The 23,412-nt window shown below is 48.4% G+C and overlaps 1 protein-coding gene across 5 annotated transcripts in view; it reads right to left on the bottom strand.

The window, feature by feature from the left end:
• Positions 1-23,412, bottom strand: part of GPSM2 (G protein signaling modulator 2) — a 100,941-nt gene that overhangs the window by 63,323 nt on the left and 14,206 nt on the right. For all 5 annotated transcript variants that reach the window (XM_075002413.1, XM_075002412.1, XM_075002415.1 and 2 more), the window contains one exon: positions 18,290-18,595. In XM_075002413.1, the coding sequence (XP_074858514.1) occupies positions 18,290-18,351 (62 nt within the window). In that variant the 5' untranslated portion in view covers positions 18,352-18,595. The remainder of the gene's footprint in view (positions 1-18,289; positions 18,596-23,412) is intronic.

Below are 23,412 nucleotides of genomic sequence, written 5' to 3'. Positions count from 1 at the left end.
TCCCCTTCTGGGTGGCCCAAATGGTAAATCTTTTCATTTTGGCTACATATGCTACCCTTGTAGAAGGTTTCCTGCTGTTCAGCAATACTTCCCTGACAGGTTCCAAGCAGGCCAGCTCAACTAGTCTCAGCCATGGAGCCTCCATGCTGTGAGATGCAGCGCTTGGAGACTGGGGTTCCGCAGTCTCCCTTCTTCCTGTGTCAGCAGGTCCAGGCGCAGCGGAAGCATCTCCGGGGCGTGAGTGGACATCTCCAAGAAGGCTGAGTACCAATGTTGTCGAGGCCACCAGGATTACTGATGCTCAGTCCAACCGAACTTTCAACAGTGTTCAGTGGATGAGCGGTATCGGTGGAAATGCGTACAGCAATGGGCCCGACCAACGGATGCTGAAGACATCTGCCCAAGAACCTGGACTTCGGTTCTGGTAAGAGCAGAATGTCCTGCACTTTGCATTGAGATGTGTGGTGAAGAGGTCTACCTGGGGACATTCCCACCTCTGGAAAATTGAATTCAGTACTTCTGCGTCTAATGACCACTCATGGTCCATGAAGGACCTGCTGAGGTGGTCCGCCAGAGAGTTGTGAGTCCCAGGCAGGTAGAACACCCTCAGGAGAATCTGGTGCTGGATACAGAAATCCCAAACGGCAAGGCCCTCTAGACACAGGGGCGACAAGCGTGCACTCCCTTGTTTGTTTATATAGTACATTGCTGTAGTGTTGTCTGTGCTGACTGCAACACAGTGCCCCTTCAGCTTGTTCTGAAACACTTTGCATGCCAGATGAACCACTCTGAGCTCTCGCACATTTATGTGGAGATGAGCATTGGTTATGCCCCACAGGGCCTGTGTCTGGCAGTCCCCCATATGTGCTCCCCAGCCCAGGTCTAAGGCATCTGTGACTAGGGAGAGGGAGGATTGTGGGGGATTAAAGGGTACTCTCATGCAGACTGACCCGTCCTCCAGCCACCAGTGCAGTCTCATCAATGCTTCAGGGGGGACTGTGACTAACTTGTCTATGTTGTCCCTGACAGGTCTGTATACTGAGGCAAGCCACATCCGAAAGGGGCGCATTAGTAATCTGGCATGCTGGACTACAAATGTGCACGCCGCCATGTGCCCCAACAAACTGAGGCATCCCCTGGCTGTTGTGGTTGGGAACCTTATTATTAGGACTTGTATGCAAGACGCCATTGCTTGGACCCTGCTGTGTGGCAGAAACACTCTGGCTTGCTCTGCATCCACAAGTGCACCTACGAACTCCATGAAGTGAGTCAAGGCAAGCACAGACTTTGCCTCGTTTACTAGGAGGCCTAACATGTTGAATGTTGCTCTTATTAGCTGTACATGATTCGACACCTGTCCTTGTGACCAACCCCTGATCAGCCAGTCATCAAGGTAAGGGAACAGATGCACACCCCACCTGTGTAGGAAGGCTGCCACTACTGACACACATTTGGTAAAGACTCTCGGGGCTGAGGAGAGTCCGAACGGGAGGACTGTGAATTGATAATGGTCTTTCCCTAGCACAAATCTGAGGAACGTCCTGTGAGGTGGATAAATTGCTATATGGAAATATGCGTCCTGTAAGTCGAGAGTGGCAAACCAGTCCCCTCGTTCCAGCATTGGGATAATTATGCCCAGGGATATCATACGAAACTTTATCTTTTTTACAAATTTGTTCAGATTTCGTAGGTCCAAGATTGGCCTCAGCCACCCTTTCACTTCTGGGATTAGGAAATAGTGGGAATAGAATCCCTGTCCCCAGAATTCCTGGGGAACTTCCTCTATAGCCCACTTTTGGAGGAGGATTCCTACCTCCTGTCTGAGAACTATCTCATGAGAGGGGTCCCTGAAGAGGGACAAGGAAAGGGGTTGTGAAGGCAGGGTAAGAAGAAAATTGGATAGCATATCCCTTTTCTACTGTGCGGAGGACACACTGGTCCAAAGTTATGCTGCACCATGCATGGCAGAATGGGGATAGGCAGAGTGAAAATAAACTCTGGGCTGGAACTATGGGAGTGGACTGTGCATTGCTCCTGACCGCCCCGTCAAAATTGATGTCTAGGCCCAGGAGGGGTTTTTGGGTGGCCCTGGTCCTGTGTCTGGTGACCCTGATGCCTCCTATTATGGCAGCCCCTTCTCCTGTTCCCATCCCGTTGCTGCTGGGGGAACTGCCTGAACAGAGGCCTAGGGTTAAACTGTATTCTCTGGGTCGCTGGTGTGTATAGACCCAGTGAGCGTAGCGTGGACCAAGAGTCCTTCATGCATGAAGTCTCTTAACAGTTTTCTCTGAAAATAAAGAGGGACCTTCAAAAAGGAGGTCCTGAATGGACTGCTGCACTTCTTGCGATAGTCCTGAGACCTGAAGCCATGCTCCCCTTCTCATGGCAATACCCGAGGCCATGACCCTAGTAGCTGCAACAGCTGCATCTAGGGCAGCCTGCAGTGCTGCTCTGGATATGAGCCTCTGCTCTGCTACCAGGGCTGTAAATTCTGTCTTGGCGTCCGGTGGGAGCAGTTCAGTGAAATGGTCGATGGAGCTGGCCATATTGTACACATACCTGCTAACTATGGCCTGCTGGTTAGCAATTCTCAACTGTAGACCACTTGTGGAGTAAACTTTTCTACCATACAGGTCCAGTCTTTTGGCATCTTTGTTCTTGGGGGAGGGCCCTTGAACCCCGTCTCTCCCTATTGTTCACCACATCCACAACAAGGGAGTCAGGGGGAGGATGGGTGAACAGATGTTCATTTCCCTGTGACCAGACAAAATATCAGCATTTGTTTTTCCCAGCCGTGGGCAAGGCTGAGGCTGGGGTTTGCCACACTGTCTTAGCTGTGTTGGCAATTGTCTTTATAATGGGCAGTGCCACCCTGGATTGTCCAGAGGTTGAGAGGATGCTTGCAACAGGGTCTACTTCATCCCTGACCTCTTCCGCCTGTACCCTCAGACTCTGGGCGACCCTCCTCAATAGTTGCTGGTACGCGCCTCCATCCTCCAGTACTGGGGATGCGGAGGATCCAGCTAATGCCTCACCTGGAGAAGACGAAGATGAGGTCAATATGCCCTCCAAGCCCGCTGGTGCGGAGGTTTTCAACACTGCTATTTGAGTCCCTGGCACCACTGTATGTGGTGCAATGCTCGGTACCTGGGGTGATGGGCCCCCTAGCGGTCCCTGGTACGGTGCCATGAAGACGGGGCCACTCTGCACCTGGGATGGCACCAGTTCGGTTGGCGCTGGTGCCCACTGCACCACAGTTCCCAGTGCCTATACGGGTGGTGCCCATGCCTGGGTCGCTTCTAACTGTCCCGTTGACGCCGACGACAGTGCCGGTGCTGCCATTGGCATTGGCTCTGCCTTCGGTGCCAGTGTCGACAACTCCGCCTGCTCCTTCAGCGGGGCTCCCAGAGATGCTGTTGGCACCAATCTAAGTACCTGGGGAGTGCCCGGCACCCTGAACGGGAGTCCTGCATCTCGCCCTTGCTCCTTGTGGATCGCCCACAGGGTCCAGAAGGGCCACTGCGGTGCCCCCTGATGGGGCCTTTGCCACTCTCCTTCTAGGGAGCGTGGGGAGTGGCGCCGGTGCCCACTGCGTCAAGATGACCTTGTACTCTCGTTCTGCACCAAGCTGGAGTAAAGGGAGTCTGATTACAATGCGGACCCTGACGCCGACGACCATGGTGGTGCCGAGAGTCCCATACCTCTCATTGGCTCCTGCGGGCTCTATACCGCTTGCACGGTGCCAATCTTTTGTTGGGGTCCCACCGGCATTGGGAACCGTGCCGGGGTCCCTGGAGCAAGGGTGACGAAGGCTCCTGGTGCGGCGTTTCTAGTGCCACCATAAATTGCAGAAGGCCTTGTGCAGCACTAAAGGCCTCCGGCATTGAGGGCAGCCTGGGAGAGCGCAAGCTCCTGCCTCGCACTGGAGTCGACACCTGCACTTCATGACCTTGCTCACGGTGCAATCTGGTGGACTGTCCCAATGCCTGTCTTCGCCCTCTTCTTTCTCGAGAACGGCCCCGGTCCCGTCTCCTCTTCTTACGAGGCACTGGGGACTGGTTCTTATGGCGCCGGGAGGCGCTAGGCACCAACTCCAGCTCTCAATGCCAGGAGCCCTCCTACGGCACCGATGGTGCTGGAGCACGCTGCACCGAAGATGTGGCGCTCTGCGTTCCCGCCAAGGAACCGTCCAGGCACAAGGCTGACTATCAGAAGAATTTTCAGTCCTTGAGTTTAGAGTCTTTTAGAGTCCTGGGTTTGAAGGCCTTGCAGATAGAGCAGCATGTTCGGAGATGAGTCTCACCAAGGCAGCCCAGACAGGCTTTATGCGGGTCACTTTTGATCACGTTTGCCACATTTAGACCAGTTTTTAAACCCCAGAGAGCCAGGCATCACCTGGCGCCGAGGCGGTTAAAGACCCACCTCGGCTTACTAAGTGCTAAAGGCACTATCTTCCTACAAAGATAACGATCTAAACTATTTAAAACTAATTAAAACAACAAAAGCTACCAGCGAACTCTCAACAAGAGTTAAGCTCCAGCAACCGACAGAACGGCGAGAAAGAACTGAGCGGGGGGGGGTGTGCATATATGGGTGGCCATACGGGCGCCACTCCAGGGGCGCCACACTGACCCTAACGCTACCGGCTAAGGCAAAAAGCTTCCGGCAACTGGGCATGTGCTCAGCGCACACCCAAATTGGAATGCACATGAGCAATCACTCTAAGAACTGAGGAGGAGTGTGTGCTCAGCATGGCCCTGCACTATAAACATGGAGCACCAGGGGGCACCAGAGTCAACCCAACAGCTACCACTAGGGCAGTATCAGAGAGGTAGCCGTGTTAGTCTGTAGCTTCAAGAACAACAAGAAGTCTCGTGGCACCTTGGGCTTTCCAAAATATGTGTTAGTCTATAAGGTGCCACGAGACTTCTTGTTGCTCACTAGGGCAGTGTTTCCTAAAGTTAAAATATGTGCATACCCCTTTCAGGACTTCGGTGTTATCAGTGTACCTCCTCTCCTGCTTATCTTCTAATGTTTAGTAATTTATTTAATGCTACGTACTCCTTGAAATTCTTTCAGGTACCATCAGTGGTATGCCTACCACACTTTGCAAAAACACTGCATTAGGGGAACAGTTTCCAGCAGCTGTGCACAGGGCACACATATGGAATGACATATGCAACACTCAAAGAGCTACAAACATATTAACTGTATATATGCAAAATATGAATAAAAGAAGAAGAACAAAGACCACTGAAAACAGCTTGCTAAAGCAAGCAGAGTGATTCCAGCAACTGTCATGGGCAGTAAAAAGGAAATGAGAGGGTGCAGGGTTGGCCAAATCCTTTATACAAGCACTCTGTGCTCAGGGTACCAAGGGGGTGGATAAACTGATGGGAAGCACTGAAAGAAAATTTTCAGGTGACTGTACCCTGGATGTGTCACAATATAATAGACATGCACAATCACTCAAAGAATTATTCTTATCAAGTTGTCTTGTTGATTAAAGTGCAGCAGAACTTAAGAGCACTGAATAGCTTATTGAAATATAAAAATTCTAAATTAGTTGTAGTGTAATATTTGAGCTTAGCTCTGTTCATTACGGAAGGTGAGAACAGGGAGCAACAGTAGTTTCAGTTACAGAGGAAAAACCACAAGAAAGTTAAGGTTTTTTAAAAATAATACTACAAAACACAGCTATGTAGATTCATAAGGACAGAAGAGGACAATGTGAAAGTTTGACTCCTGTACAATGCAGGCAATGAGACCATCCTGTGATGGGGAATCCACAAATCTAGATAAATTGTTTCAATAGTTAATTACCTACCCTGTTAAAAATGTGCACCTTATTTCCGGTCTGAATTAATCTTTTATAAAGACTAATATATTAAGGCTGGCTTGAGGAATCAGTGGATGCCAAGATCCAAGAATTACTTTCTATTTAGATTGCTGTCTTACTAATTTATTTCAAATCTGGGGTCTGGCTTAATAGTTAGGAAGGATTTGTCTCACCTTAATTTCAGGGGCCTGCACTGACCAGTTTCAAAAAAAAATCTGTCCTAGACATAAAACCATCCAGCGCTCAGATTTTACCTTTGTAGTTTTGGGCCAACATATTGTTTACAGACTTACATTCTGTGCCTAAAAGCTGATCATTAAAAACAGAATTTTACATAACCTTCCCATTAGTTAGGTATGGGAACAGCCTGAACTACTGAATACATTCTATTCTCAGTTTCAAAAACATCCCGTTTTTTCGGATGCTCTTGGAGCAGGATTAAATTTCTGCTGCTAACATGGCTAAATTGCATGCAGGCAGACAAGGTGAGGCTGGGTTATCAACTTTTTAAGAAGTCATTAAATAGTTACGAGAAAGTAATTTCATTTCTTCCTGTCTGCTGTATTGTCAGACTTGAATTACTTCATTATTCACTAACCCAGTGCATAACAAAGGATACATTGAAGTACTAGAGAACAAGCTTCATTCACGTGTTTCTCAGGAAATTCTGTTCCAGCTAAACAGATGTACATCTCATAGAACTAGAAGGGAACTTGAGAGGTCATTCAGTCCAGTCCCCTGCACTCACAGCAGGGCCTATCACCATCCTGCTATTTTTTTTTAATTTAACCTGCTCCAAAACCTCAAAAGGCACCCTCTCAAGGATTGAACTCACAAGCCTGTGTTTTCAAGGCCAATGCTCTAGCCATTGAGCTATCCCACCCCATAATGCTCTAACAATTTTTGTTGAAATATTCACACACAAGTGTTTCATTTTATTATTCCACTTACACACCTGGTCCTGCTTTTCTTGCAGAAATTCTTATTTGTGAAATTACCTCTCCCTCTTCTGTCACTATGTAATTCATCGCCTCTGGCACATTTTCCCCCCTCCCTTTTTATCTTCTCTTTTGAATTTTCTCTGCTAATAATAAAATATACCCTTTTTTCCTTCATTATTTGGAATCTCATTACCTTTGGCTGCAGCCAGAAAACAGAAAACTTTGCAATTTAACTATTTGCAATATCCTTTCCTTTGGCTGCAGCAAACTGTTACAAGTTGAAACTCTCACATCAGGCAACATCCCTGGTCCAGGAGGATTACAGATGTTGCTGAACCAGAGAATGCCTGGAGACAAAGCTTCAGCTGCAGGGCTGCAGCAGAGCCCTGTGGTGCCAGGGAGCCCTGCAGAACACCAGGAGCAGTCCCATGGTGGGGTGCTGGGTCCAGGAGCCTTACTACAGGGAGAACAGCCTGGGTTAGGAAGTCCCACTGCAGGGAGCCCAATCAGGATCAGGAACCCCACCACTGGGAAGCCGGGTGGGGAGCCTGACTGAGGCATGGAGTTCTGACAGAATCCCCATGGCAACGGGGAGCCTGGCCAGGGCAGCACCACACCCACGCTGCCAGGAAACCAGCTGAGGAGCTCAGCTGGGGCACAGAACCCAATGGCAGCCCCATAGCTCGGAGTCCTGCAGGGAGCCGTGGCTGGCAGCAAGGAACCAGAGTCAGGGGCCAGTAACCCCTGGCACAGATGCCAAGAGTGGCACGCATGCCCATTTTCACCAGCATAGGAGGCAAGAGCTCAGCCCCACCCCTTCTCCATCATGCAGCCAGCCAGGAGCTTGCTCAAAGCTATGTTACCTGTAGATTAACAAAAGACCAGCTAAGGCTACCAACCACGACCTAAATAGGTAAAGCTCTGCATCTTAATTTATTTATTAATGAAGATATTGTAAGGAGGATTATTAGTAACTTTAAAAAATAACACTGGCACTCAGACCGTACATAGGAGGTCAAAAGTCAAATTTCAGCATGCTGCCTCAGAAAGGTTGCTGACCCCTTCAGAGTGGAGACCTCCAGGCAGCCTGGGGACATGGAGCCAACAGCAGACAGGAGGGGAGCCCAGGCAGCAGGCTGTCAGCCCACCCCCATGGCAGCAAGGAGGCCTGACCTTTCCTGGTCAGGCAAATCCCCTCATTTGGGACTACTCAAATTTGTACTGTGGCAACCACTCAATCGCTATGGGAAAGCTACAATATTGCACAGCATCCACACGCATGCAATGAAGAGTTGTCCAGAAGAAAGACATCCCTCTCAAGTTGGTCTAGGTAATTTTCCTTGTCTCCCATCCTCTGTCTGTTGTAGAAAGGACTCCAAGTGATAGTGGAGCAAACCACATGAAGGGTAACAGAGCAGTATGCAGAAAGAGAGGAAATTACTCATCTTGTGCAGTAACGATGGTTCTTCGAGCTGCGTGTCCTCATGAGTGCTCCACTATGGGTGTCAGTGCATCCTCGCACCAGTGCTTAGAGATTTTTTAATAGCCATAGTTTCCTCATGTCCCTCCATTCCTTCTCTACCCCAGCAAACAGAGTGGGACACCCCAAAGCGCAGGCAGGAGGGAGGGAAGTGGAGCACCCCCAAGAGACACATCTTGAAGAACAACCATTAGTGCTCAAGGTGAATAACTAACTTTTCTTCTTCAAGCAGCGTCCCCATTGTTGCTCCACTCTGAGTGAATATAAAGCAGTAATCGCTCTTTGGAGTTGGGTTTGGAACCCAATAATGATTACAGTCAATAGAACTACTTGACCCGTTTGGATGGAGGAAGCGATCACATCACCACCTTGCTTACATCCCGAAGGGGTACCTTCTTGAGAAAGGTAGTTGTGGAGGTCACAACCCTTGTAGTTTGGATGGTGATGGCACCTGGAAGAGCCTTCCAGTGAAGTGTGTGTAACAGGCACGTATGCAAGTGGAGAGCCACTTGGAAAGCCATCGAGATTAAACCAAATGGCCCCTGGAACATTCTGCAAACAAGAGGAAAAGCCAAGGACACTTGCACCAAGGCTTCGTGCAATAGATGTAAAAGGCTAATGCCTGACAAATGTCCAGGGTACAACACATCACATGTGCAGGATCAAAGTGTGGCTTCAGGGAGAACACATGTAAGTGAATAGGCTTGTTCATATGAAATGGGAGAAGGAACCTTAGGGAGCAACTTAAGATGAGGCTGGAGTGTGAGCCTATCCTCAGAAAACACTGTGCACGCAGGTTCAGCCATAAGAGTGACAAGCTCCCTGACCCTCCTGACTGACATGAGGGTGACTAGAAACAAAACCTTCATTGACAGATGAAGCCAGAAACACATCACCAGGGGTTCAAAGGGTGGCCTCAAGAGGCAATTGAGGACCTGGTCAAGGTCCCACATAAGGACTCGTAGACCTGTCAGAAAATGTGTAGTGATAGCATAGGCAAGGAAAGAGTCCTGTCTTCCACTCTGTGGAATGCTGCCAAAGCTGTGGTGTACACCCTGACAGTACTGAGTGCTAGGACTTACTCACACAAGTGCAACAAGTAGTCAAGGAGGACAGGAAGGAATATGAAGTGAAGGGGCACAGGATGATTCATGCCCAACCACTGGGAGAACCTCATCCATTTGAAGAGGTAAGACTTACGAGTGGACTCCTGTCTACTGTTAACAAGAATCCATTTCACCCCTTCAGAGCATGCAATTTTAGCATCCTGGAGACACAGAGGAGCCCCTGTGGGGAGACAGTCTGAGTGGATCGGGGTTAAGGATGAGGACGAACTCCTGAGACAGAAGGCTGAAACAGGGAGAAAAAGGATACGGATCTGTTACGGACAGCCGGCAGAAATAATGATACCAAGTTTCTCTCAGCCACACGTGCGGCTATTAAGATCAGGCGAGCCAGGTCTAGTGTGACTCTGTGGATCATGGGAAGGGGAAGAAACATCTAGAGGAGGGGCACATACCGTTTGATGGAGAAAGTGTCCCTGAGGGGGTGTTTCCCCAGACCCACTCAGGAGCAGTATTGGTAACACCTTCTGTTGACCTGGGTTGCAAACAGGTCTATGAAAGGCTGCCCCCCCCCGCAAGTTAAACATGTGATTGGGGGCCACCATGCTTATTTCCCATTCATGGAAATCTCCGCACGAGCAGCTGAGGGCGTCAAGGGTCATGTTCAGTACCGCAGGGAGGTATGCAGCCACCAGTGATGCAGTGCCAGAAAGCACCAAGTCCATAGTTTTAGAGCATACACACATAGGGAGGCAGACTGGACACTACCCTGCCAGTTGATGTAATACATGCAGGTGGCTTTGTCTGGATAATGACCATCCTGCTTGTGAGGTGTTGTTAGAAATGTTGGCAAGCATAATGGACCACCCTGCGCTCTAGCAGGTTTATGTTAAGAGCTGGTTTCGTGAAGGACAACTTGCTCTGGACTGTAAGGGAATGGAAATGGGTCCCCCACACATAAGGGAAGCATCTGTAGTAAGGGTAATAGAAAGAGACAGTTGATGAAACTGCACCCCAGTTAGGATGTTGTCTGGATTTGTCTACCACTGGAAGGAGGAAAGAACACACGGGGAACAGCTACTGACTTGGACAGGAGACACCACCTGAGCGGTATGGACGGTTTGACCACGAATGTAGTGGCCACTGTGTCCCAGAAGCTTTAGACAAACACGTACCATGAAGCTAGCGGGACAATCACACAACCAGAATAAGACTGCAAAGAGCTTCATCTGTGGATGGGAAGACTGGCTCTGGCAGCGTCCATGTGGGCCCCAATAAACTCTAGATTCTGAGTGGGCTGAAGTGTTGATTCTTCACAGTTTAATGTGAAAACCCAGGCTAAGCAGATCTGTTGTGACATGGACCATGCAAAGCGCCTCCCTATACGAAGGTCCCTTTATGAGGCAATTGTCCAGATACAGGAAAATTATGACCTCAAGGCATTGTAGTTACGAGGCCATGACCACCAGGCGTTGAGAATACCCTGGGTGCAGCTGAAAGCCCAAACAGGAGGAACCAGTATTGGTAATGGTGGGACCCCACTGTGGAATGCAGGAAGTGCCTGTGCACTGGGTGCACTGCGATATGGAAATAGGCGTCTTGTAGGTCAAGAGCTGAGAGTCAGTCTTCTTTGTCCTGTGCTAGAATAACACTTGCTAGGGTCACCATCTTCAAATGCCGATAGAGGATGTAACTGTGGAGCCTCCTGAGGTGGAGTATGAGATCCACCCCCCAACCCCTTTTTTAAGAAGTACATTAAGTAGAACCCTCTGTCCTGAAGCTCCGTTAGGACTGGTTCCACAGGGCCCAGATAGAGGAGGTGTTGAACCTCTTAATCAAATAGATTCTTGGGAGAAGGGCCCCTGAAGAGGGACAGGGTAAGAGGGCAGGTCAGGGGCATAGACATGAATGGGATAGAATAGTCCCAAGCCACAAGTTTTTGGACCCACTTCCCTGATGTAATGGCAGCCCATTGATGGAAAACGGGATGGAGGTGGTAGTGGAACTGCTAGTGACCAGAGCACGAGACAGCTAGAACAGGAAGATATCTTAGGCTCCTGGCAAAAGCCTCAAAATTATTCCTTGGAAGGTTTGGGTTGAGAAGCAGCCAACAGCTGATGTTGCAGGCAGCAAGACCTAAGCCGCTGGGATCTGTGCCTCTATCTGGCATCACAAGACTGTGGTTGCTGCTGCAACTGCTCTCTGGGTCTTTAATAGGAAGAGTATTGGGCCCTCTTGAAGGGGCAAGCATACATACCAAGCATGAGCAAGGTACTACAAGAGTCCTTTATAGAGTTAAGGACCTCACTGGTCATTTCCACAAACAGGTGCACCCTGTTGAAGGGGAGGTCCTCCACCTTTTGCTGAAGATCTTTTGGGACCCCTGAAGATTGCAACCAGGATGTGCAGCATATTACCACTGGCAGAGGTTGTCATCCTACCCAATATATCTGCCACATCCATAGCGGACTGAAGTGCCGTGCGGGCAATAACATGCCCCTCTTGAATGACATTGAGCTGGTGTTCTGGCAGAGCCAGGACCAACTCTTAAAGCTTGAAGTAGTTTGAGCGGTTGTAATCGGACAGCACGGCTGCATAGTTCGCTGCCCGGAGGAAAGGGGGACCTAAGGAGTAAAACTTCTGGCCCATTATATCCCACTTTCTGTTGTTTTTTGTCATGTGGGGTTGATTTGATGGAAGGTTGTTTAGATTTATGGCAGATTGCATCCACCAGAAGTGAAATAGGTTGAGCATGCTTGAACAGAAAATCAGCATCCTTAGAGGCCACAAAGTACTTTTTGTCAACCCGCTTGTTGGTAGGAGCAATGGAAGCCAGCATCTGCCATACAACTTCTGCTGGATACATAATGGCCCTGGGCCACTGGTAGTGTGATCCTGGAGGGCATGGGTGGATGGAGGGTACGCAAAGCAGCTGGTACAGTTTCATCTGCACCTCCTGCAGGTCCTTCCCCTAGGACAATACCACCCTCCGAAAAAGTTCTTGGAAAGACCATGAGTTGGCAGGCAGTGGAAAGACTGAGATGACCGTGTCATTGGGTGAGGAAGAGGAGTGATGGACTGGTGACCTGTCTCCATTCTCAGAAATGGAGTCCTTCAAATCAGAGTAGTCCAGGAGAGGTAGAGGAGGGAACAAGTGGCCAGAGGTTTGAAGGGAGGGCCCGTAAGTACCCAGAGCACCAGGTTAAGGTACTGGGGGAAGTGGGGTAGCCTGCAGACCAGCAACTGGAGATGATCCAGGCCCCTGAGGACATGCTCTGCCACAGGGTGAATTAAGAACGCGTGCCTGCCCTCTCCAGGATGGAAGGCTGAGGTGGCCATCAGACAGATGTTAAGCGAGGAAGAACTAAAGCCTTGCTACTTCAGAGAAACAAGTTAGTTGAGCCCCTGTGGTATAGAGGGACAGACAGGAGCAAGGTTACACTGACTGCACCAGCAGGAGAAGTATGTCCAATTGACCAAGTAAGACCATCACATGGACCAGGGTGAGCCATCTTTTTATGTCAGGCCCCACCTTTTGTCCTTGCACTTAGTAGCCCCACACCACACAACCTGTTTAATGTAATCTAAACAAATGGAAATTTTGGTTATGTTCATAGGGGTTGGGGGGGGGCGGAGAAAGCCTTTTCGGGATTTGCAAAAATACAAGTATGTAGAATATAAAAAAACCCTTTATTAAATCGGTATAAAAATGTGAACACATACATAAAGAACAGTATGAGATTTCAACATTTTTAATGAGATGGATAAGCCTGAGACCCAGTAGTCCATTGTGTTACACCTCCTTTATGAAATTTCATGCTCCCCACTCCCAAGGGGGCCTGCTCCTCACTTTATGCACCACTGGCATAGAAGGCTTGCTGCTAGGGACGACCCACTGTACTGGCCCTGAGCAAGCTTGCTCAGTAGGATTCAACAATGAAGACCACACCATGAGGTGAAGGAACTGAACATCTGGGTAGTGAGGCAGCTGTGGTTCTGTGTGATAGGGTAGAGAAACAGGGAAAGCCAAATGGGCAGAAACACAGAGAGCTCCATCAGCATGAGGTACCAGTGCTGACAAGCCGATGCTGAAGATATGAGTCTCATGTCCACCGTGTCCCTGAAAACCTTGACCACCACCTTGTGCACAAAGAGAAATGGAGCAAAAGCATGGAGCTGTCCTGCAGTCCACAAGATGAAGACTGTGTCTGATTTGGAGTCTGGGTTGAGGCCCAATAGGTGCAGAATACAAGATACTTGTGGTTGCTCTGGGATGTGAGGAGGTCCAGCCGGGGAAAGCCCCACTTTTGGAAGATTGAGTGGAGGATGTCCCCACGCAAACTGACCACTGTGGGCAAGGAACCAACAACTGAGGCAGTCTGCCAGATGGTTCTGGACCCCCAGGAGGTAGGATGCCTCCAAGTTAATGGAGTGGGCTATGCAAAGTTCCCACAGCCACAGAGCGGGAAGGAGCACTGCCCCCACCCTCCCCAGTCAATTGGTGTAATACATGGCAGCAGTATTGTCCATCACAACCACCACACCACGGCCACAGAAAGGCGGTAGAAACACCAGGCAAGTGAGGTGAATGGCCTGGAGCTTGCACATGTGGATGTGGTGAGAATTCCTTTGCTGTTCACCTCGCCTGAGTGGCGAGATACCCCAGGTGGGCCCCTCCCAGGCAAAAGCATACATATCTATGACTAGGTACACGGTATGTTGAGGAGCACAAAAGGGAACACCCACAAGAACATTCTGTGGGCACAGCCACCGCTACAGGGCATTGGAGACATGACAAAGCATTGTGATGACCATGTATAAACTATCCCTGATGGGATGGGATGCCAAGGCCAACCACATCTGAAGAGGGCAAAGATGAAGTCTGGCAAACTGAACCACATATGTATACACCACCATGTAACCCAGCAGCCATGGGAATTTTCTACAGGAGATCCTTTTAAGTCAAGCATACTGTACTAGTCCCCTGGATGCGCAGAGGGAATAATGGTGTCCATGGACACTATACAAAACAGTGAACTTATTGAGTTATCTGATGTCCAGGATGGGTTGCAGACCCTCGTTTGCTTTTGGAAACAGAAAGTAGCAGGAGTAGAACCTCCAGCCACTATACGGAGGGAGCATCTCTTCCACTGCCCCCCAGTACAGAAGCAATTGCACCTCTCTGAGAAGCTGACCGTGAGAGGGGTGGAGGGATGGAAAGGTATAGTGTATCTAAAGGCAATTGTCCTGAGGACCCACTGGTCCAACATAATGGTTGGCCAAGCTGGGAGAGAGGGACAGAGTTTGTCAAGAAATAGCAGGGTAGGATCCAATGGTGTTGGTACTTCGGTCACAGATCCCACATTAAAAGGAGTGCTTGGCCTGGAGAAGAACTTGGACTGGCCACAACCAGCCCTGGACTGCTGAGGAGAAGGCTTGTGGCAAGAGTAGTGGGCTTGGAGCCAGTAGAAGTCTGAGCACCCACATGGTTGAAAAGGCTTGGGCTGCTGCTACAGTTTAAAGGGTTTCCACTGCATAACCAGGGTGTGCATGCCCAAGGACTTTGTAGCATTACGAGAGTCAGTTTGTTGCGCCAACAGCCCCACTCAATCAAAGAGGTGGTCCTGGATTGTTTGCTGGGCTGCCAGTGGAAGGCCAAACAGTTGTAACCAATTCAACCAGTGCATAGCAATTCCCAAGGTGGTAGATTGGGCTGCCACAACCTCCACATCTGCCTGCAAGCACCACTTTACCCTCCTGCATAAGGGCCAAGAACTCCTCCCTCAAGTCCTCAGGCAATGACTTCTTGAACAAGAGAGCTGCAATCCAGGACTCAGCTCAGGATGACCAGCTGATTAGCCACCCAGAGCATTAGGCTCCCAGTGGAATATACCTTCCTCCCAATGAGGTCCAAGCATCTAGCATCCTTGGGCTCCAGGGCTGAAGTTCGTTGACCCTGACGCTCCTATTCATTAATTAAGCCCACCAACAAGGACCAGAGCAAGTGATCAGTATACAAGTATTTATACCCTTTGACCAGTGCATAGTATTTGTGCTCCACTCCATGATCACTGGGGTAAATGGAGACCAGCATTTCCCATATGGTACCCATAAAGGTTTTGTTAAACAGAAGGAGCATACATGAGGGTCCCTCCGAGATAAGGATGCCACAGGTAGGGTCAACAGATTCAGCAACTTTCTCCATTGGCAGGTTGAGGCTGGCAGATGCCTACCAGAAGAGGCCTTGAAGTGTTCAGAAGTCAGTGGTCAGAGGCCCCAAGACTGATGCGTCTGCCACCACATCACAGAAGGGAGGCGCCACTGGTGCCGGATCTTCTGGCTGATGAAACGGGGCACAGGGCGTCACCTCCAGAGAAGCAGGAGGAAAAGAGTCTAGAGGGAGGTGGCTAACTATAGCTTCAGGAGCTTGTGAGGTAGCCAAGGTAAGCTACCAAACAAGAGGTGTAGTGCCCTACACCTTGTGGTATGCCCATGGTGTTCAAAACAGCCTCAGTGAAGGAGGCCAGTGAGAGGCACCCGAGTCCTCTTCAGGTTAGAGGGGTCAGACACCACAGAATCCTCTCGGGTTCCATATCATAGAACCACCAGGGCTCCATATCAGACATATTCCTCATCCTGCAGACCACAGGACTGCCTTATATCTCTCCTCCATATCCCTTTGTGCAGAAGGTGCTCTTCAAGGTTTTCAGGGGCAGGGTGGACATGAGCCTCATATCCTCAAGCATGGGCTTGTCAGCAATGGTACCTCATGCTGATGGAGCTCTCCGTGTTTCTGCCCATTTGGCTTTCCCTGTTTCTGGACCTTATCACACAGAACCACAGCTGCCTTCGCAACCTGGATGTCCAGTCCCTTTACCTCTCAGTGTGGTGTCTTCATTGTTGAATCCTGCTGAGCAAGCTTGCTCAGGGCCAGTGCAGTGGGTTGTCCCTAGCAGCAAGCCTTCTATGCCAGTGGTGCATAAAGTGGGGAACAGGCCCCCGGGGGCAGGGCATGAAATTTCATAAATGGGGTTGGCAAGAGAGGCCAAATGGGAAGGACATGGAGGAACGTGGCCAGCATTGAGCTTGGGGCACATAAGCCCATGAGACTGACAAGGCAAGCAAGACCAGTAAGGACAGCAAGAGCATTGCTGAGAGCAGGACCAGTGCTGAGAAGGAGACCAGCATTGAAAAACAGACAACACTGCACGGAGTCAGGACAAGGAGAAGCAGAGAGGTGCTGGGACAGGGACCAGGAATGAGATCGGTGCCCAGATGAAGGGCAGTGCCACAGGCTGGTACAGCAGCAAGAATGGGACCGGCTCTGAGAAGGCAGAGCCTTGCACGCCATGGGTTACGCTCTTGGTGTCTGCTGTCTGTGAGGGTCCTGACAAGTGGAACCACAGTGGAGCAGAGAACAGGACCCAGTTCTGGAATGAGAAGTATTGAAGCATGTCCACAGCTGCTGCAGGATGAGGCCAAGACAAAAGGATTCCGGAGCCAGAAGTCAAATGATGAGAAGATGGAAGTGGGCCTGACAAAGCAGCAACTAGTGCAGGTGCGGAAGGCAGAGTGTGCAGACAAGCCAGAATCAGCTCCACCCGCAACAGAGGCCTTGGACTGAGAACAGGCAGGCATCAAGCGGTACGGAAATCAAAGCCGTGAATGCAACTGACCCTTCTTAAATGGCCATGCCAGGACTCAGAGAGGTCAGGACCCTAAACAGTTGGGCACTGGTGCATGAACAGGTTTGGCCAAAAGAGCAGGCTTACACTGAGAGACTTGCTGAGGGACAGGGTACTCTGTACGCACCAGGGAGCTCACCATCTTAATAAGTATCCCTGCCACCCAGTATGTATTTGGTATCGATGAAGAACCAACCGGCACTGGCTCACCTCTGGACGAGAACAGGATGAGGCACAGTACACATGATGCTGGGGAATCAGGATCTTGGGCTCCTGGAGCATCTGGTGCGTTCTGCGCCAAATAGTGTCAGTACTGACAACTTAGGGGTCTTAGAGGCACATACCAGACAGTGGGATTGGTGCTGCACCAGACACTTCAGGCAAGTTGAGTCCTTTCTTGGTGCTGGGCCTGGAGCCAAAGACTGCGTGCTGCACATCGAGGAAGGAAGTGCAGACCCCTTCCCACAGAGGCTGGAGTGCCAACTACATGAGGAGCTGATGGAGCCACAAGTCATGCTCCTTATGAGTCTGGGGCTTCAAACCACTACAGATACAGCATGTGTCTGTTTCAGAAGCTTCACTAAACAATGAAGGCAGGAATTGTGAGGGTCATTCACTGATGTGGACTTTAAGCAGTCTCTGCATTGCTTAAAGCCCTGGGACTTTTTCATTCCCTTAAACCCTGTAGGGGAAAAAGGCAGGAGAAGAACCCTTCTCTATCAGAAGACTGCTTGACACTCACTGACTAAAACAATGGTTATTCCAAATCCAATTTTTTACAACTAACTTACACAAGAAAACTAGAGAGTTATGACATAGCAACAGGTATTTGAGTGACAATACTAACAGCCTCACATGCAGTAAGAAAGGAACTATTAGGTCTAATCTCAACCAAATTTTAGGTTTTGCAAAACAAGCTTTGATAAAACCAAAAAAAGAAAAGCTCCCCTCATCCAGTGCAAATATTTTCCACATTTGCATTACATTAACGGAAGAGGGGGAAAAATGAAATCATCTAGGCAACCAACCAGCTTATTTTTATTATTCTAGCTAAAAAAAGAGAAGAAAGCCAACAGACTAAACATTAAGAAGTAACAAATATTCTCGTATTTCTTTCAGTTTTAGAAGTACAGCCCTGCTAGTAAGTAAAAAATTAGTTCTTGTTGAAATGTTTAATTTTACAATTACTCTTTAAAAAGAATAATATTGAATATTCACATAAGGTTTTTATTGTAAAATATGGTACTTAAATTTTTATACAAAACATTACATAGTCTTACCTGTAGCGAACATGAAAGGAATGATCTTCACGCATGCTTATCAAAACATCACTTTCTTCCATTGACTTGCATTATCAGAAAAGCATTCTGCAGGCAGTACAAGTGCCTTCGTATAGAGAATTGTTGTCAATACTTTATTCCCAATTAATATATTAACAAGTTGGAGTTAATACATTCTAAGTTCCTGCTGAAATACTCTTCTTTATGAATAAGGAAGAAGAGATCAGCGCCACACCGCTTAGCTCTCCATAAACGTGTCCTGAATTCTTGTGTCTGTGGCCATTTCAGTTCCACTCAGCTGCATTTCTACAAAGGGAACACAAGAGGCATGGGTTGAAGTCTCATTTTCAAAAAGAAGAACTCTTAGCTACCTTTAATTTATGCAAAAGCAAAGTTATCCCTGCTGAGTGCTAAATCGTATTAATCACTTTAAGTGAAATCGGCAAAGCATTTCACTGTAACTATGAAAATACTTGTATGCAAGTAGCTGAAAAAATACGAAAGTTTCAACAGAAAGCCATCTGTGTTCAGCTAGATTTTGAATCAGCTACCATTATGTTGCTTGTCTTGTTAATGGGAACAATTCCAAGTGACAAGTTTAAAAGATATATATGTATATATGAATTTGGTTTTAATATAGCGCCTTTCATGTCAGCATGATTTACACATAAACAGGTATTCTTGAATTATACGGCTATGCATTCCAGCAAAAGATTTTAGAGATGTCAAAATACGAGAGCAAAATTCAAGTACTTTATACACTCACCAGAACACCTAGAGGGAATTCTAAAGCTCCTAATTCGATCTAACTTTAATTCATAGATTTAGTCTTGGCCCCAAAATTTTCCACACAGCATCCTTCCTTCTCTCCACATACACTTCTTCCCTCCAAGTTTCTTTGTATTTTTGATTCCAGAATCAACTATTTACATAACCTAGAATTCCAACCTAATGCTCCCATTTGCCTACACTAGAGTATTTTCCGCTACCCAGTCCTGCCAAAACTTCATCTCTGGCCACCACTCCAGGCATAACCAAAGTGTCAACCCTCTTCCAGTCAGATAGTTGTTTCAACCTTTCATACACTTGGTCACAAGTGTCCTAGTCTCAATAAGTGCCTGTAATTATTATTCATCTATACTATTATAAAAGGAGAGGCATCCATCCATCCGACTGTAATGGTATGTGGCGGGAGCTCAGCCCTGCCCCTCCTGGCTGCTGGCCAGGTCCCTGGAGATAGGGCTTCCAGGGTTCCACAACCCTGACCACATCCCTGGGTCTGGAGCTGCTGGGCTTCACATGACCAGGTCCCCAGGGCTGTAGCTGCTGGCAGAACTTCACGTTCCAGCCCCAGGGCTGCTGGGCTTTCCCCAAGTGATTCCACAGGGCTGGAGCTGTTGGCAGAACTCAGAGTCCCTGCCAGCTCCCAGCCCTGGCTGGGCCCCTCTGGTTGGGGCTGCTGGGCTTTCTTCGGCCAGATCCTTGGGGCTGAAGATGCCAGCAAGCTCCTGGCTTGGTAAGGCAGGCAGTGCACTCCCCAGAGGCAGCTGGCACATGGGGCACCCCCCTGCCCCCCAAGATGCCAGTGAGGGGCTGGTGTTGCCGCCGGGGGTAGGGTGTCGGTGCAGGATGCTGATGCTGCCACCCATTAACATGGTACAGTCCAGGGTCACCACCTCTGTGCTCTAGAGTGGCACCAAGTTCCATGGGCATTAGAGCAGCAATGCCTACAAGGTGGAGGTAGTGATGCAAGTTAAGGCCCTGGAGTTCCGCTGCTCCCCACTCCCCCGTTCAAGTTACCCTACCCCATGTGCCCCTCCTTCGAGTCCCCAGCACCTCCTCCTGTGGTCCTCCCTCACATTAGCAGGGCACTGCTAATTGCAGGGACATAAAGTGGGGCCCAACGTAACAAGTTTGCTCACCCCTGGTTTATTGAAGGACCAACAGGATATATGGTGGCTTATATGTCAAAAACAACTAATTCTACCTGTCCAAATAAGTACTTCGGCTGTAGACACTACAAATGGGTGGGCCCTGTTAGTAATCCTAATTCACGGGTGTAACGCATACATAATTGCAACTCTAATAGATTGGGAAGGCCTTAGTTACAACCTAGATATTAGAAGTGACAAAAAACAGCCTTGCCCAAGTAAGGCAACAACATGATTAAGATTCTGAATACACAGGAAAGAGGGAGTTATATTACCCATACATGTGATAACTTAGCCTCCTCAAACTACACTGTGTATGCACACTGTGCTTTTTATAAAAATTCATGTTATAAACAACAATACAAAGGAACACACAAGGGATCAATTTATAGTTGCTGTGGTTTCCAACAACTTTAAATTATCCAATTATTACATATATGTCTATATCACAGCATTTTGCATACTGAATTTTTGAAAAAAAACTAGCAAAAGGAAATTGAAAATAAGTGCACTATTTGAATTTCAATGATCACATTCTAATAAACAATTTTTTGTTTAAAATACAATCCAAAGGAAAACATGAGAATCCCTAGACACTCAAGAGTATGTCTGCATTTCATACTAATTCCAGATCTGCAGGGCCTAGGCTTGTGTATTCTGCATTTCCAAGCCCACAGTTGAGCATTTACACTGCATCATAAATTTAGTTTACAATTCTTGGACCCAGATATCACAGCCATGGCAACACATCCATACCATTTTGGCTTGATCTGCATCCAGACTGCAAATTAACAGGTCCTGAACCAGAAACTCAGCAGGACTTGGCCTCTGACCTTGCCCTACACCCTCCCCACACCCTGGTACTAGGACCTGAGTCCTAAATGCTGACTGACCAAGTCAGACTGTATGTGGACAGAAGCTGGGGGCTTAGGTTCAAACCTTGAGTGAAGGCCCAGGCATAGCATGCAGCGTAAATGTACCACTAGAAAAGCTAAACCCATATAAGCACCTAAGTGATTTAGTGAATGTGGTATTTGTTCCAATGGGAGAAATCTCATTTTTAAGCATGTCTACATAGAGAAATACATGTGGCAGACAGTCTTAGCACCTAGATCATCTGACTTCGATTTGTCTATGCAATGTGGGTGAACCCTATACCTTGTCCACTCTACCAAGTTTTCTTGACAAACACTGCTTTTTGGCAACAAAACACGGAGTATGGTAACAGGGTCAGGCCAGCAGACCCCAAGTGGAAGGAAGCCCAGGACCCAGCCTGGGTGAGGGGAAGAACAAAGTTAATTAAGCTTCCAGGTGGAGACAATAGGGTGTGGCAGCAGGCACTCAATTAACCAGGACAAGCTGAGCTGACAGCAGGCTTAAAAGCAGCTGAGGAAAACAAGAGCTGGGGGGTGGGGAGAGAGAGAGAATGAGAGGTGGTAGAGGTGTTTGAGTGACATTGTGAGGGAGATAAGAAGAAATCAAAAGCAGATCAGGAGGCAAGAGGGGGCCCATAAGAGAGCTGGGGAGGGAGGAGTGGTGGTGTTCTCTTCTCCCTGCCAGAGCTGTCAGCCTGGCTGGTGGGGAGGGGAAGAGGAGGAGACCGGCCACTGACCAGAACAGCAGAGGTAGCTGCAGCCCAGACCCTACAGTCTGGGAGGCAAAGGTGATGGACCTAAATGAAGACAAAGGGGCACCTTTCTACAGAATACACACTGTAATGAGACTTTTGATAAGAAAAAGCCATTTCAAAGTCAGCTTGCTGGCTTGACACTAAGAGGTCGCATCACCTCTTCCCTGTTGACTACGGCTGGCTAGCACACCAAATGCTCTGTAGCTGAGACCACTGCGGAGATGCTGGATCTGATTGGTATATATAAGAGAGGAGACTACGCAGTGCTATCTGCACTTGATCCACAGGAATTCAGACACTTATGAGCTTATGCAAAAAGGACTATGACTGGGACATGCTGCAGTGCTGAATAAAAATAAAAGGTGCTGAGGTGGGCATACCATACAGTGAGGAAGGCAAACTGCCACCGTGGTGCTTCACCTAACACCTGCTGTTTCCTGTAAGGAACTGGACACTAACCTCCGTGATGACCCCAACTTCACCACTAACAGCTCTGTGGATTATTTGGAGAGAAAGGAGGCTGTGGTAAGAGGCCCAAATCTGGAGGATGAAATTATTAATGAAGCAATAGAGGTAAATGAGGATATGGAGCTCCCAATGGGGCTGCTTGAAGTGCACAGCCAGTCTCAGCAGCTGTTAAGACAGCTCAGCACGTGCTTCCAGGGGAGCAGGAAATGAGACACAGTGTGAGTAGCTGTGTGGCTTGCACAGTTTGGAAGTAGTTGTAGGACAGCAGTCAGCAATTTTTCTGAGGCAGAGTGCTGAAATTTGACCTTTTGACCTCTAGGTATGGTTCCAGTGCAGGTGACACTTTTTAAAATCATTAATAGACTGATAATAGCTTCATTAATAAAGATGAAGAGCTTTACCATGTAGGTGGTGGCTGGTAGCATTAGCTGATCATTTGCTAATACAAAGGCAGCATGATGGAATGCCATGCTCATGAGCATGCCAAACTAGTACTGCAGCGATCAAGATCACTTGAGCCTTGTCTCGTCTGATCCCATACAAGACCTAACTGATGAGAAGAACTGGTGGAGAAGCATACAGCAGATCTTCAGACCACAGCAGAAGAAATGTGTCTGAAACAGAGATGTTTTCCAGCTCTCCTCCTATACGGGAGCAAACCTGCTGGCATCTTTTGTTTTGCTCAGTGATTAATAGGTGCACAAGAAGAAGAGCCCACCCATGGAAGATTGCACTGGCCACATATGGGTGGAGTGACCATTCATGGTCAAGAAAGATCAAGACAAGAAAAGTCCATGCTGAGGTGATACTCCAGAGCACTGTCAACTCTCTGGAGATAGGTAGCCTCCAAATGGATAATGTGATTGACGAAATCCCAGAGGTAGGTCACTTCCTGGCACAGAGCTGATGACCACACCCATCCCTGCCTGTTGATGTAGAAATTGGAAGTCGTATTGTCCAGGAAGATTCTGACCACCTAGCCTGACACATGGTGTAGAAAGACTTTTCAGGCAAGACAAATTGCTCTGATTTCCTTGATATTTATGTAGAGCCTCATCTCTTTGGGGACCCACATGCCCCAGGGTTCAGAGATC

Source organism: Carettochelys insculpta, chromosome 9 (genome assembly GCF_033958435.1).
Source record: "Carettochelys insculpta isolate YL-2023 chromosome 9, ASM3395843v1, whole genome shotgun sequence".
Classification (NCBI taxonomy): Eukaryota; Metazoa; Chordata; order Testudines; family Carettochelyidae; genus Carettochelys; species Carettochelys insculpta.
Note: the sequence above shows the minus strand (reverse complement) of the source record. Positions and strands in the feature narration are given on the sequence as shown.